The 16,190-nt window shown below is 52.9% G+C and overlaps 1 protein-coding gene across 18 annotated transcripts in view; it reads right to left on the minus strand.

Moving 5' to 3' along the window:
* The window catches only part of Tns1 (tensin 1), a 213,544-nt gene that overhangs the window by 111,673 nt on the left and 85,681 nt on the right, over nucleotides 1-16,190 (minus strand). Inside the window, exon 1 of one of the 18 annotated variants that reach the window (XM_029474305.2) lies at nucleotides 14,381-14,439. The exons of 14 other annotated variants lie outside the window; for them this stretch is intronic. Coding sequence is in view for 2 of the 4 variants with exons in the window: in XM_029474303.2 (XP_029330163.1) it covers nucleotides 10,180-10,254 (75 nt within the window). In the remaining 2 variants the exon portion in view is untranslated. Of the gene's footprint in view, nucleotides 1-8,227; nucleotides 8,252-10,179; nucleotides 10,283-14,270; nucleotides 14,346-14,380; nucleotides 14,440-16,190 lie in introns of those variants that run through there. 3 more of the 18 variants (XM_029474299.2, XM_029474303.2, XM_029474308.2) reach the window with 3 other exon arrangements.

Below are 16,190 nucleotides of genomic sequence, written 5' to 3' on the forward strand. Positions count from 1 at the left end.
CCAGAAAAGTCAAGCATCCGTGCCTATAACTGAGGAGACAACTAAATGGCACCTCATCTGTGGGTTCATATCATCGATGCACTGGGACAATCAAAGACCCCAGATAAGTCACCCTGTGTTGTCCTGGAAGCATAGATGTCCCTCAGGACTTGTGAGTGCCCAAAAGATGCCAAGATCATGGGGTTGAGGCCCAGAGGAAAGAGAAGACTGTTTGAAGAGACCCAGCAGGGCTCAAAGTCACCAGCCTCCCAAGAGCAGCGTCACGCGCTAGGCAGGAGAGGTCCTGGGAGAGCAGGTAAGCACTGCCCTGGCTCCACAGCCTGAGTCTCTACAAACCCTGCAGGGAGCTGTTCCTCTCAGTTCCCAGCCAGTGCAAGGCTTTCCTTCCCTTATATAGAGTTCCACTATGACCAGGGAAGGAAGTGTGTGGAGTTCCTTCTTGTTAGGAGGCAAGAAGAGACCTGTTCCCAGAGACACCTTGAGCCAGAAGTATGGCCCCTGTCCTGGATCCCTCAGCCCCAGTGATGACAGGGACTTGGAGGGCCCTGCTCTTCCTATAAACACAACCCAGACTAGACTCAGAACTTGAAGACAGGACCCAGCGCTATCTCAGCTCACTGATTCAGAACACTGTACCCAGGACCCCAGCACGACCTCTCTATGTCCCCAAGTTCCTCCTCTGGCTTGGGTCCTCTTGTGGCACCTGTCACTGTCTGCCTGGCCCACTGCCCGGTCCTACACAGTTGTCAGATGGGCTATTCTCTCCTGACAGATCCCTCCATCCCCAAATACAGGAGGTGGCTCTCACAGGGAACACAACACAGCCCGCTCATCAAACAGCCTGCCTGTAGGTGGATAAGATGACTGGTGTGCCTGTGCATCCCTCAGAGCAACCCCCAGTCAGTCAGCTAAGGAGTGGTGGAGCAGACCCAGCTAGGATCCAAGCAGGGCTCATCACTGAAGCTGACTGCCTTTGAGCTAGCCTGGAAGATGGCACACAGTAGCAACTGGAATGAATACCCCCATAGCAATGTGTCTCAAGCTTCTAGTGCTCTTCGTTGTCATTCATGCTGTGGTGACCTCCCCCAACCATAAAATTCTTCTTATTGCTACTTCATAACTTTAAGTTTGCTGCTGTTACAAAATGTAATGTAAATACCTGATATGTGACCCCCCCCAAAGTGATATGTGCCCCACAGGTTGTGAACCACTGCCCCATAGATTCTAGGGGTTGCATCTAGGGAGCCCAACCCCAAGACTCCACAGAGCTAACACCATGTCCATGCTTGCGGATTCCCACAGTTGGGGAAGCTGGGAAAAGAGCAAGGTTACCCACTGGGGGGCAATGGAATCCAGGAGCCACAGGATCTAAGCTCCAAGCAAGCGAGCACCTACTGAACACATGCCTGGAGCTCACGACCCAGGGTCATGAGAGCAAGAGACAGGCAGCAGCCGGGAGACATGGGATGGGGAAAAGGGACACAGCCGAGAGCATGGCTGGGCTTGACACTAGCCACTGTCACCCTCCTCTGTGCCATCCAACATGATTCAAGCCCAAAATCTGTGCATCCTCCTCTTCTCCTCCTATCCCTTATTCCCCCACGCCTGGCAGTCCCTCTCCCAAGCGACCTCTGCAGTGCCCTGAGTCAAAAACACAGTAACATTAACCCATCCCAGGACCTCCTCTCTTGCCCTTGGTCTCTTCTTGGCAACCAGAAAGCCATTTCTAAAATGTGCCCGAGCCCTGTTACTCCTCAGCCTAAAGGCCTTACCATCTTGAGCTTGATGATCCAGTCTAAATGTCCCAACACAGCTGCCATGCACGGTCTATGGGGGTCTGTGGGGTCACTCCCGCAGGCCCACTTCTCAGCCTTCCCTCCAGACCCCTATGCCATTTCCTGCCCGTTTATTCTGAATTCTACCCTCTGCTGGGAAAACGTCTCAGCCCATTTCACAGACAAGGAAAAGCGAGGCACAGAGAAGCCACATCCGCAGCCTAAGGTCACACACCAGCAAAGAACAAGCATGGAAGCATAGCTCTGCCCCAGGACACCTCAAGATGGACTCTGTTCTGCCCAGTAAGAACCATAGGGAGCCTTCCATGGAGGCCCTGGCTTCTGAGGCTCGGGATGGGACAGCAAACTGAGCTGAGCAATGTGTAACCTGCAGTGCTCAGCTGAAGCAAATGCCCAGGCCCCTGCAGTAACCTGATAGCTTCCTAGCCAATGAGAGAGCAAGCAAGAGGGCAAGATCTGGGGCAGGGTTGGCAGCCAGGAGGGCTTCCTGAAAGAGGCCACTGCATCCGAGGTGAGAAGGCTCCGAAAGGGGACAGAAGACAGTGTGAAGAGGGTACTTAAAGGGGACAGAAGGGGGGTACTTAAAGGAGAAGATGGCAAAAGGCAAGCCTGTTAGCACAGGCCTGGAATTCCAGCTATGTGGGAGACTGGGACTCAAGGAATGAAGTTTCAAGGCTGTGCTGCCGTCTCAGAATAAAAAGTATTGAGCATGCCAGTGAGGCGGCACTGTTCTGGAGTGCTCACATAGCTTGTGCAAAGGTACAGCCCAGTAGGCATCTTGGAAATCAACACCTGATGCAGGCGCCTGGCCTCTGTCCTGAGTGCAGGGGCTGAGCCCTGCACTCAAGCAGTCTCTGAAATACAGACATCAGGAAAGCCCCAGTCCTTCTGGGGTCAGGCATTTGTTGCAGAGGGCAGAGGGTTGAGGGGAGGCACAGCCTATGGCACACAGATGACTTCCAGGAAGTTCCTAGAAGCTATTCCAGGGACAAGCTATGGACTGGGGGGGGGGGGGGAGGGCGGGCGCAGGGAGTGGACAGAGGAAGTGACAGGCCCAAGAAACAGACCCAAGTAGTCACTCAGGCCATAGTGACTGAGCTCTCAGCTGAGGAGAAAGAGGGGAAAGAGAACAGGGCCCCAACCCTGGACGGAAGTTGTGGCCTCAGGAGGAGACAGGCATGTAAACAGACTTATAAATCTGCCCGGAACTGCGACAGTGGAAGTTTGAAGAGGCCGTGCTTGCTGTAGGATGACTGTCCATCAGTTTTTCCCAAGGTTACACCCAGAAAGGAGTTGGCCTTCCTCACCCCGCACTCCCCTCTGAGGGTGTCTGTCCCTACACGAGAACTTTAGAGAATAAAAATATTTGACCTTAAACCATATTTGAACAAGGGGGCAGGAAGGATGCCTGAGATGGGGGGGGGGGGCGGATTAAGAGCAATGGGAAAATCCACAGAGCCAAAGGTCTCGAGAATTGCTAAGGGCTGGGTCAGCTGTCACGGGGATGTGTCAGAGAAGGTTGGGGGAGGGGAGACAGCCATTGTGTAGAGTCAGGCACTGTGGAGAAGGTCCCACGGGGCCTCATCAGCCCCCTGTCTCCTAAGCCATGCCTTCTGCTGCAGCGCAGGACAATGGCATGCAGACCTCTGCCCTTGTACAGATGCCTGGTCCCCTGGGAAGTAGGAGCTCCACCCTGTTTCCCAACTTCTACAAAGTCCACCACCCAGATGACAGGTTGATTTTGTTTTGCTTCTTAGGGAATGGTCTTGAACTTCTGATGAGCTTGCCTGCACCTTACAAGTGGCAGGATTCCAGGTTTGCACCACTCTGCCCAGTTCTAGGTATTTCCAAAGTTGAAAACCAACATGGCTTGCATGCTAGGCAAGCCCTGTATCAACTAGCCCCGTCATGCAGTCCCCAGATGACAGCCTTGGAGAGGGAGAAATGCTAAACACATTCACTGCAGGCTTCCATCCTTGCTCGGGGTGACTGTAATTCCAGCAACAAAGAAATGTCAAAAGGTTCGTCTCAAATTTGAAGAAATGCCTTAAATTTCTGTTAGTTCTCCCTAAATTGCCTATCTCAGTGCCTAATGGGACTGACAGGAAGTCCTTCCCAATGTCTACCTACTTCTCTTTTTAAAGAAGTTAAAGCTTGCCAAAGCAGGATGAAGCCTCGTGTTCATCAGGGGAAATTCCACAGCCTCAAAGTCGATCTGTGAACTTCATGTCTCCTGGGCTTTTTAAGGACCATCTTGTCCTGTTCACAACTCTAAATAGCTCAGCATTAAACCAAACCCATCAGCTGGGAGCAGGTTCTGCTCCACAGGATCACAACACCTTCTGTGTATTGACGCCCTTTCCAAATTCCTGGACACCTCCAAGAGGCCACAAGTGTCCGACTAACATGCAAGGGACTGGATGGACGGCAAGCCCAGTGTGGGCTCAGACATGCTGTAACTCCCTCACCCTCAGCATCCTCACAGGGAAAGGGGACTGATGGGAACCACTCTGCAGACTGGCTGGGAATCAGGCTGAGGGTGTAGCTCAGCTGTGGAGCACATGCCTTACCCACCCCGAAAAGCGTCAAGATGAAGTCGGCTGAACTTCTCATCTGTAGGAATGCCGGGTACACAAAGCAACAGTGCTCTGTGTGCCTCAAAGCTCTCCACTGACTCGTCTCTACCCACTGATCCCCAGCCCCACCCTGTGATGTAAGCCCCATGGCCAGCCCCCTTTTATGGAAGAAACTGAGAACCTGCAGGACAGAGAAAGGAACACACTGTGAAGAGTCTTATCCAGGCTGGAAGGATGGCTCAGTCAGTGGTCAGGCATACCTGCTGCTCTTGCAGAAAACCTGAATCCAATTCCCAGCACTCGTGTGATGGCTCACAACCATTTATAACTCCGGTTGTAAGATATCTAATACCCTCTTCTGGCCTCCTGGGGCACCAGGGACGTACACGTGCACAAGTACACACGTAGGGAAAACAGTCATACGCATAAAATCAAAATAAATAAGCATCCAAAGATCCCATCTACCTGTCAGTCAAAAACAACTGTGCAATGGCACTCCCCATCAACACCCTGGCCTCTCTTAAGATTTCCACTCTCGGTGTAGCATAAGCTTCAGTTATCTGAAAATCCATTTCTGCAGAAATTTCTAACCCATGGATGGCAGGGACACAGAGGTAAACAATGGATGGCCCAGAGCCCCAGAAGCAGGAGGTCCCTAGGGCAGGGCAGCCCAACCTCACAAATCGCCTCTAAGACCATCTGTGGCAAGAGGCAGGAAACCCTTCTTGCTCCCAATTAGCCAGCAACAGAGACTTGAAGCAGGGCCAGCCTCAAGGCCGGAGCAAGCCTGGCTGGAACTAGCATTGTTTGACTCCGCGTGACGCATATCCACTCCAGTCATGTTTCCTTGTTCCCGGGAAAACCTCAGGGCTGCACTCGGACAGGGAGGCAAGGGAAGGAAGGCAGCAACAGACCTGGCTCTCGCTGGCTCAGACAGCAGGCAGGTTAGAGAGGAGGAGAGAAAGTGCCTATCAGATAGAGACACCCACGGACAGCACAACAGTGACCACACACAGCTCCCGATGCCCCCAGGCAGTGCACACTCCACACCCAGCACACGCACCACACCACTTTGCCAGATGCAAAGTCACTCCCTAGCCCTCTGGCTTCACCCCAGAACAGACTCATGAAGGCACGGCCAACACATCCAACTGCCTGTATGACCTAGAGCACTGAAGGGGCCAGAGCCAAGTGTGGTGGGAAGCCAGATGTGGGAAAGAAGTAGATGAAAGCGAACTGGAATCTGAGGGTCCTTGAAGCACCATTAGGTCTCTGCACCCCTACCCTCCACCCCCTAAGATGTATAGGAACCAGGCCCTCTATTGGTGCCTGAAGCAGTAGCTGATTACCCCTGGACTTGAACTTGATGGTTGCCTGAGCCCTGCCTATCCTAGAAGCACAGAAGGGAGAATGTTCACACGAATGCACTCTCACATGAGCACACCAGCACACACACACACACATATACACACGCACCGAGGGCTGGAAGTGTCAGAACCAGCAGGGTGGGGCTAACTGGAAGTAAACAGTCTCTAAGGTATGGAGGCACCAAAACAGCTATTTTAGTATCTGGATCCACTGGACATGTGATTCTTTTTTAAGTCACCCGAGATTCAAGTGATTCCCCCTTTTCCACAGGAAGCCACTCAAACTGAATTAAAAAAAAAAAAAAAAAAAAGAGTGTGTTGTCCAAGGTCGCACATCTGGGAGGGGCTGAGGGAGACACAAATCCAGAAGTGCCCTCGAGCAAATCCACTTCAAGTTAGATGCAGCTAGCTGCTAAACCAGGGAAGGGGTGATAGCCCTGATGGTGGGTGGGACTAGTACAGACGGAACCAGAGGGAATAAGGAGGGGGTGTGGCCGAGACATGCACACAGACAGGACACTCTACTCAAAAGGAGGGGTTGGGAGGTTGGGTTCAGCGACTGTGATTCAGCAACCTCTGGGAAGCATTCCAGCACTCCAGTCCCATGTCTAGGGGCCACCTGCCCTAGAGACACCAAACCGTTACTCACAAGTTACTCACTTTGCCTTGGCATTCACCCTGGCAAGCCAGCCGAGCCTCCCACTCTTCCCCTGAGAGTGACCATGGAGAAGCCAGAAGATCCATGGCTCCCCTCCCTCTAGCCAGTGCATCCCCACCTGAGTCACAGGGACACGCCAGACTCTGGCCTGCTCCCACTAACAGCTGCTTCCCTCTGCTCTGTTCCAAGAAACAGATGCCTTAGAGGAATGGTCACTGTCCCCAGACACGGAGCAGCCCAACCCAGAAGGGAGCTTCCCAGCACCTCTGCCAACATCCCAGCGGATGCTGGACGATCCTTGAAAGCCTGATCTCAACAAGACAGATCTTCCCAGGCACAAGAACCTACATGCAGAAAGCTCCATGGCTAGAAGAGAGAACTCTGCTAAGCCCAGCCTCTCATTCCACAGGTAAGGCTGATAATGCCCAGAAAAGGACAGACAGACAACTGCTCAAAGCTACAATGTCAAAGTAGGCAACCGCCTCCCATCACCCCGAGCTGTTCCACATCATTCAGCAACATCACCTCCCTTGACTCAGATAGGGACAATCTCCCTAAATCTACTCTCTCCTCATCACAGAGCTGCCGTAGTCCCCACAGTGAGCAGGGTAGCAACTCAGAAAGAGAAGAGGAAGGTTAGAAATGCTGTAACCAGGCCAGTCACTAAGAGAATTGGCGCTCAAGCTAGTACCAGAGGTAGGAGACAGAGACAGGACCTCCGGTTACTAGACCAGCCCCACTTTTCTAGTCCCAAGTTCATAGCACAGATAACACAAGGAAAGTGCTGGTGTGTTGAGTAAGCTGTTGTCCAGAGGTTGCTCTGCCTGTCAGAGGTAGAGTCGGGATTCAAACCTGCACAGTGGAGCTGCAAAGCCTGTGACTTAATCTCAAGGCCACACCACCTTATGATAACCCTCAGTCCAAGAATGGAGGGTTCCTGAGATGTCCTCTCCTCCCTCAACATACAGTAACCTGAGCACTTGTGATGTACTGGCACCAAGCCTTTGAGACGGTCAACATTCCTCCTGGCTTTAAACAGATGGCCCCTGTCCCCACATTCACCAGCCACCTAAAGTCAGGCTGGGCACTGCTGACTTCCAATGGACAGGCTCCTCCAGACTAAGGGATACCTTTGACCATTCATTCAATCAACACACAGTGGGTCTACAGTATTCTGGGACCCACAGTAAAAGATACTCCCTTAAAGAGCCTCTTGGCACCTTCGATATGTGAGCTGCCTGCCCCCTCACTCCACCTCCACCATCACGGCTTATTAAGAAGCCTTGTGTGGGGAGGGATCCCACAGTCAGCAGGCTCTGGTCTCAGAGCACAGGAAGAAAGTTTGGTGGGTGGGAGGGGGCACATTAACACCAAGAAGGCTTCCCAGTCCCAGGGGTTAAGGGCACAGGTGCCAGACTCCAGGAACACAAGTCCTGGATGGAGTTCATCCCCAGAAGTCCCCTGTCCAACCCCTTCCTATACCAAAACTTCATCCTGTCTCTCCTAGGTAAAAAATCCCTCTGCTACTCCCAACTTTGACTTGACCCAGGAGATCTCTCACCCTTGACACCCAAGCAAGGCCTCTGGGCTCTCTCCAAAACCACGCTTTGTTACAGGTTTTCTCGCTAAGCCTTGTTTACTGTACCAAGCACTTTGCACACAGAACTTGTTTTAACTCCCCCACAGCACACAAGGCTATGCTGGAATGTGGACCTCATCTTATAGACTCAGTGGGACACTGAGGCCAGGCCAATGTCACATGGGGTGTAAGTAGCAGAAAGACAGAGAGTCCCTGCATTACCCATCCTTACATGCATGCCTGTCCCATACCTGAACAAATGCCTCTGTAAAACTCCTCCTCAACCTTCAAAGCCCATCTCAAAAGGCTCTTCCTCCTGGAGGTCTCAACTCTCCACCAGCTCACGGAACAGGCTTCCTGCTTCCCATCCCATCCCTCCCTCGTTTTTTGCAGAACTGTCTACTCCCCTTTGTCTCCAACTAGAAGGTGTCTCACTGGCCTTTCCAGCCCCATATCTGGCACCCTGCCTGGCACAGAGTGGATGCCCTAAAAGGCTGTTAATGTGAAATCAGAATGGCCCCCAGGCCCAGCTGGATTGGCCCTGGCTCCCGGCCTCCTCAGCAGGCTCACAGGCATCGCTGGACCCAGAGAGCCAAAGCCAGAAGCCCATCTCCTCCAGACCCAGATGGCAGGCAGGCCGCCAGGGCCCTGGTCTCATACTCCCCCTCCTAAGCCCAACCCCTCTCTGCTTCACCAGCTCTGAATCTGGGAGTCTCAGCCAGTGATTAGGGCCCTAATCAGGCAGGACTTCCTGCCAGCCACTGCCAAAGGTGGGGGCGGGGCAGGAGGGAAGCAAGGTCAACCCAAGGTGAAGTTTCACAGCCAGGGACCCAAGGAGCTCCACACCCCCACTGGCAGATTCACTTTAGCAGCCTCCAGCACTACTACACCGCTCCAAACCTTTGACTGCTAAGGGAGATACTGAGACCCAGAGAGGGAAGGGACTCAGCTGTTGGGGAGAGAGCCAGGCCAGCCTGAGATCTGTTGGTAAGAGTACCATTCCTGCACAGCCTTGGGTCAGGGGGACCCAGGGTGGAGACCCCTTTGTACTTCCCCTAGAGCCTCAGCCATAGCTCTGTCCCCTGCTTGCACCAAGCCCGGCACTGCACCTCAGCTCACTCCCTGAAGAGTGGCTATGGGCCAGCTGATTGCCTGGCCTTTCTGGAGGATATGTTCAAGGTAAGGCCACTTCTCATCTCTCAAGGATCAGCAGTCTAGAAGGGCAGAGGGGAGCCAGGCTGAGGAGGGAAGCCAGAGAGAGTCCTCCCTGTAGTCATCATGATCAGCCTACAGCATACTTCCTTCAAAAGAATCTTTAATGCTTTCTGCAGCTGCAAATGGGCGGGCCAGGGGTCCGGAAACGGTGGTCACCCCTGACCCAGAACAACCTCAGCCTCCTGGGTGGGGATCTCTGGGTAAAAGAGCAGGCCAAGAGGCTGATCCTTGGTGGAGGAATGTCAGAGACACTAGAAAGCCATGGACCCCAGAGAGGGAATGAAGTGTGGCCAGGAGACCTACTGACCAATCTTCAAAGCTCTCAGCTCTTATGTATACACAGGAAGGGCTTGGGTGGTTATCCCCACCCCTTACCAACAAGGGACTGAATTAGATTGTAGAGAGAAATGCCAGGTAGACTTCAAGGAGCCCTGCAGGGTCTAAGCTAGTTCAGTGTTTACATGGGAATGCCACTCTAAAACATAAATGCCATTCCTATGGCTAAAGTCAAGGGTAGCCTGTTTGGAGGGAGGCTGACCAGGCTCTTGCCAGGCCTGGAAGGTCCTAACACAGGCAGTGGCTGTCTGAAGGGTGGGAAGGGATCCCAGAGGGACTTGTGATGGCAACTTTCTCAGAGTCCAACATAAACACATATCTGCTCCAGCTCCCTGGGGAGACAAGCCTGAGGTCCCCTCAACTCCAGGCCTGCCTCCTAACTGCAGACAGAAGCAAAGTTGGGAAAGGAAAACACTGATATTAGCAGCCCCTAAAGGAAGCCCGTGGAAGCCTGACCTACACTCTCGATCCAGGATAGGGAAGTCACAACTGTGATGAAAGAGAACAGGACCAGTAAGAGGCAGCAGGCTCTGGAATGAATGACACCCACTGACAAGGCTTACCTTTGGCTTCTCTGCTTTGGATGTTTGTTTGTTTGTTTGTTTGTTTGTGAGACAGGCTTTTGTGTATCCCAAACTAACCTTGAACTTACTTTATAGTCATAGATGATCTTGAACCACTGATCTGTAGCCTCACGTGTGTTGGGATTAAAGGTGTCTACCAGCATGCCCAATTTACACAGTGCTGGGGAAAAAAAACCAGAGTTGTATGTGTGCCATGCAAGCCTGCTCCAGCTGATCTACATCCTATACATCAAAGCACTTTAAATCAATGACTTCATTTAAACTCTATGTCCGTGCCATGAGGCCTACTGTCCCATTCTAGAGGGGAAACTGAGGCGAGACCTAATCACTTGCTGAGAGCACACAGCTAGTAGATAGGAATGGCTGCCATGGTAGGTCTCTAGCAGGTTGCCTCCTGCCTCATGCCCTCCCTCTGCCTTGCTCCACACTTCAGAGGAAAAGCAGCATTGTGTGTAGGCTAACAACTCTTCAGCAGGCCTGTCCCAAACCCTCAGTCCTCCAGCCTCAGTTGGCACCAAAAGCCTCACACTGAACAGTCAGGGAGTGCCAGTGCAGCCAGATGACAGCAGACACGGGGGCGCAAGAAACATTTGCAGCCAATGAGGCCCACATTCATTCCAAGAGAAGGCGAAGAAGGTCCCTTCTTCGTGGTGAGCTCACAGAAGGCCTCCTGTGGCCCTCATCTGGTCGGATCCCTGGGTCCACCCTTCTGCACCAGTCCCTGGCCTGAGCTGGAACTCAAAGCCCTAAAAAGGCAGGAAACACACAGCCTATCAAGCCCTGCAGGAGGAAGGACCAGGGACTGTCCCTGTCCCCTCTCCTCACAGTTCCAACTCCTCCAGGGAAACCAAGGTGAGGACAAGAAGGCAGGTGGCCAAGGGCCACAGCCTAAGCAGAGAACCAGCTACCCTAGGGCCCCCAGCTGCCAGCACAGGGCATCCACGGAGGCAGCACGGGCTATGTATGAGGCTGGCATCCCCGCCACCCCCACCATTCCTTTCCCAGCTGGCTTATGCCCACACCTCTACATGCCTAATAGCTCTGGAAAGCTAAAAGCCAGCCAACCAGGGAGTCATGAAGCCAGAGGCCTCAGGGGATAATGCTGGGGACAAAGTAGAGGCCTGTCCCTCCCCAGTGTCTAAAAACAACCTTCTCCCTCCCACACGGTCATGTTCCTTTCTGATTCATTTGGTTGTCCTCGTCGTTGTCGTTGTCGTTGTCGTTGTTGTTGTTGTTATTGGGGTGGGATTCACCTATCATCGGGCAAATCTCTACTCTCCATCCCCAAACCCCAGTTTCCCTTTCCAGGGTCAAGGAAACATAAGTGAGAGGCAACAATGACCCTGCAGCTCAGTGTAAGCCTCCACTCAGCCCTCACGTTCCTCTCTGCTCCCCCATCATCACCCAGAAGGAAAAATACTCCCATTAGGAAGCCTCCCCAACCTCCTGGCCATAGACGAGGGATACAAGTTAGACAATGAGAAGAACTTCCTCTTCAGAGGAAGCCAGAAGGGTGAGAGGTACTGTCCTGACTAGAGGACAGCTGGCTGTGGGCAGAACCTCTGGAGCAAAGGGGCCACAGACCTCATAGAGTTGGCTGTGGGAAGAGGCAAGCTGGGTTGGGCAGGCTGAGCTAGAAAGGATGGAGCCCAGGGAGAGTCCTAAACCCCAAGAGAGGCCATTGGGACACCTCACCCTCAGCACTGAGTTTGGAGAAGTGTCAACCCCCAGTGCCCCTCCTTCCCAGGGAAAACAGGTTTGTGGAGGCCACAGGAGGTCACCAATTCCTCTCCTTACCCCTCCAGAGAGAACAACAAATGCCCTTGGCTTGTTCCCCACCTCCAACATTACCCCAGCACACTGGTCATTACACAAGCCACTTGGTGAAGGCTTCACAACCCTAAAGTATCTGTAGAGAAGGAAACTGAGGCCTCCCCCTGGCTTCTTCTGGATCTCAGATGCTGCCATCTCTGCCCATCATCTCCAACTACTCTGAGCTACACAGGGCAGAGTTTCAGAATGCTCAACATAGAAACCACTCCTTGTCCTCAGACACTAAAGACCTGTGGCACATGCCATTCCCTTCCCCTTCCCCTGTGTCATATGGTCACAGGGTCTATCCAGCCTTCCAGGAGTTAACCACAGGGCCAAGCAGAGTGGCCAAGAGGAAGCACTTCATAACAGCAACACAGGAAGCAGCTGGGGTGGACCTGGTGGCCAGTCAGCTATGGGTGCCAGGGAGAGGCACATGCAAGCACTCTCTATACCCCAGCACAGGCAGGGAGGGTGACTCTGTGAGTCCCCACCCACGCCCCAAGCCTGAAGCCACAGTTCTGACCCCCCATTCCAAGCCCCTATTCCAGAGCCAGAGAATTCCCCAACTCTAAGACTCCCAGGACCTCAGCATCCCCAGAGACCTTAAAGGTCATCTTTCTCACCACATCTCAGCGCAGGAATCCTTTCATAGTGTCCAGCTTGTCCCAACTGTCCTTGGGACAGTCCACTCATTTACCTTCCACCAAAGCCCACTCTCTCGCTGATCAGCAAGAACTTCTGGAAGCCCCTGGTTAAACCCTCATTGTTCCAAGTCAAATCTTCATCATCCCGTCCTCCCGTGCTCCCTGAATGCAGTCTAGCAATGCTGGGTGCTCTGAGAACAGCAGCCTCCTTCTTGGTCTCCCAGACGCCTCCTCTCAGCCCACTCCTCCTAGCTGTCATACACACTGAGTTCTGTTCTAGGGTTCTAAGAGAGATAAGTTAAGAAGTATGGGGTGAAGGATAAGAAAAGTGAGCCAGAGGTTCAAGGTCAGGACTAGGGAAGTCTGGAAAGTTCCTATATGACCCAAGAATCCTCAATTTCAGATCAAAGTCCTCCCCAAGTCCCCACCACTCATATCCCCTTCCCCAATCTCTCTTCTCAACTTCTCCACTGACAGTGTTGGGAACCCAGTGTTGGTGCCATGGAGGGTTCTGCCACCCTGCTTTGGGCTACACAAGTTATGGCTAAAGGTCCTTGGGCTGTAGTAAGCTTTGAGTCTTGGGGGAAAGCTGGGGTCTAGGAGGCAAGGCCTGCCGCCAGCTGGCAAGGGCAGGAGTCACTGGAGGCCAAGTCTGAGCCACAATGGTCCCCACCCCACCTCCAGGCAACCTCAGGAAGGGGAAAGGGCTCTCCCTCCCTCCCTCCCACCTCCTACCCCACCTCTGCTAGGCCACACAGAAGGGCTTCCAAGAGAGAAGCCCCTGGCCCCAAACATTAGAACCCTCATTTCCAGCTGTCCCTCCTGTTCCCACCACAACTGCCTCCCTGACTTCATGATTCTGGAAACTTCTGGCAGTCAGTACCCATCCTGTCCCCTAACCCTATCCCACACCCCTGCTGGGAGCCCAGCCCAAGAGCCCAGCAGGCTTCTCTGCCTGACCCCAACACCACTGTCAGTTTCCTGCACTAGGACAGAGGACAGCCTAAAAACATCTGGACTGGCAATACTTGCCCTGGTCCTGAGGTTAGATGTGGGTGGCTTCTCAAAGCTTCGTAAGGGGTAGCAGGCAGGGGACCAGTGTAGGGGAACTCTGTGTGTTCATTAACCACCTGGATTAGACATTTCTGCCCAGAGGGATGAGGAAGGAATGAGCCTACTGGCTGGGGGAGGGGCAAGGGGCACACATGCCAGGCTGTGCCCATGGCAAGGGGGCAGGAGGCCCATATAGAGGAGAAAGAAGTGATATTCAAGCTGTTTAACTTTAATCCCCTGCAGCCAGTCCCTCCCTGGCAGTATCACACAGATCTTGGGGACAGAGAGTCCCCAAAGAGAGAAAGGTATCCCAAAGAAGTTCCAGCCACTGGCAGGGAAGACTCATGCCTTCCCACAGTCTTACACCACCTGGGCCCTACAATGAGCAAGAAGTGAACAGAAGACCCTCTCCTCTTGCCGCTGGTGGTCAGCGGTCCCTCCCTGCTCCCTGTTGTATAAAAGCTAACACCAGCAACTTAGCAGAACACAAAACTCTTCCTGGAGCTGGCTCAGCGCTTACAGGGGCAGCCGCGCCCCAGACATCCCTGGCCGACTTCGGGAACATCTGACAGCAGCAGGGCTGACAAGTTGGCCCCCCCGGGGGCTAGCTTAGTCTAGAAGTGTGGCAGGCGAGGGACTGAGCTCACCTTCCCCAAGTTCAGGATCTGAGGCTGGCCAGACATCAGTGCATGCAGACCGCTGGGCTGTATCCCTGCACCCTTGCACATTCATACACTCCCAGACCGCACCCGCTCACCTTTCCAAACGAGGAGCCACTGGGTGGCAGGCCAGGGCGGTGGGTAGCGGCAGGGCCAGCGTCTGAGCTGGCAGGAAGCTGGTGGAGAAGCGGTGAGTGAGCTGGCCCGACAGGGCAGAGGTAGCCAGCCGAGCCAGGACCCAAGGCCGCGGCTAGGAGCGAGTGAGCGCGCCCAGGGCGCTGCCGGCTCCCTCCCGGGGCGGGCGGCCTGGGGCACCGCCTCCTTCCCGGAGTCAGCGCGTCGCCCCCCACCGCCTCCTCCTTTAACCCCTGCTACGCTCGGCTGCACAAATTGTGCTCCACCAGGCCCGCACCACTGTGCACCTGGCCAGGCGAGCTGTCCAGCAGCTTCCTGGGGAACAGGCCAGAGGGCTTCTTGGGGGACAGGTGTGGGAAGGGACAGATAAGAATCAAGATGTGGAGGAGCCCATAGGAAAGATACAACTATGAAGCCATTGCCACAAAGTTGCTGGGTAGTGATGGTGGTGGTGGTGGTGGTGGTGATAATGGTGATGATGATGATGATATATAGAAGAACAAGCTGCAATTCCAACACACTTGGGTACCAATTCCAACCTTGTGAACTTTTTCCTTGGCTGTCAAATGTGATGTGGTAATCCCTACTTTTTTTTCCTCTCCCGGAGTGAGTTAGGACATATGTGATCCTATAATCAAAAGTCATTGGAGTGGAATTCCGGTTCATAAAAAGCATGCTTCCAGGCTGGAGAGACAGCTCAGCAGTTAAGAGCACTGACTACTCTTCCAGAGGTCCTGAGTTCAATTCCCCAGCAACCACATGGTGGCTCACAACCATCTGTAACAGGATCCGATGCCCTCTTCTGGTGTGTGTCTGAAGACAGCTGCAGTGTACTCATATACATAAAAAATAAATAAATATTTTTTTAAAGCATGCTTCTACTCTCTTTAAAATGCATCAAAAAAGAAAAAAATAGGATGTTGGACACATCATACAATCACACCTCTACCTCAGGCACTGTTTTCACATCTCCTGTGGACACCAAACCTGTGGCTAATCAGATCCCTTAAGTGAAAGGACAGAATGTTTGCTCATAACTTTTGCACAGGATCCTTCTTGATTGATTGACAGATAGGATCTCAGATAGCCGGGCTGGAGTAACCGTCTAACTAAGTAGGACCTTGTTCTTCAAATCCTTGCCTCCACCTTTCAAGCGCTGGACTTACAAGCATGGGCCACCGTGTCCGGTTTTACGTGGCGCTGGGGATTGAACCCATGACCTCCTGCATGCTAGGCAAGCTCTCTTCCACCTGAGCCACATCCATCCTGTGGAATACTTGTAAAACCTCGGACGTATAAACACTCTCTGTAACGAGTAGTTGTGCTGAGCTGTTAAGGAAGAATGGCAATAATATGAAGTCTGTACTTGTTTGGGACAGTCACAAGTTTCTCTCCAAATATTTTCAATCAGCGGCTATGGACTCTGTGGAGAGGAACCCACCGGTTTAGAGCGCTAATTATAGAGCAAAATGTTTGCTGAATCTCAAGAGTCCACCATACAATCAGTACAACTTTCTGTATCTATGAAATATGTTTATACTCAAAATAATGGAGAAAATGCTAGAGTTAACTTTTTTTTTTCAATCCCACTGTGTTGCCCTGGCTTACTATATAGACCAGGCTGGCCTTAAACTAGCAGAGATCCTCCTGTCTCTGTCCTTGATTCTGACCCTGACCCTGACCCAGGCCCAAGCGCTAGCTAGGGACAGTCAGCTTTAGTTGTCCATTTGAAACAACCTAGAATTACCTGGAAGAGATTCTCAGGGAGGCACT

Source organism: Mus caroli, unplaced genomic scaffold (genome assembly GCF_978045245.1).
Source record: "Mus caroli unplaced genomic scaffold, Mus_caroli_1 scaffold_1, whole genome shotgun sequence".
In the NCBI taxonomy this organism is placed as follows: domain Eukaryota; kingdom Metazoa; phylum Chordata; class Mammalia; order Rodentia; family Muridae; genus Mus; species Mus caroli.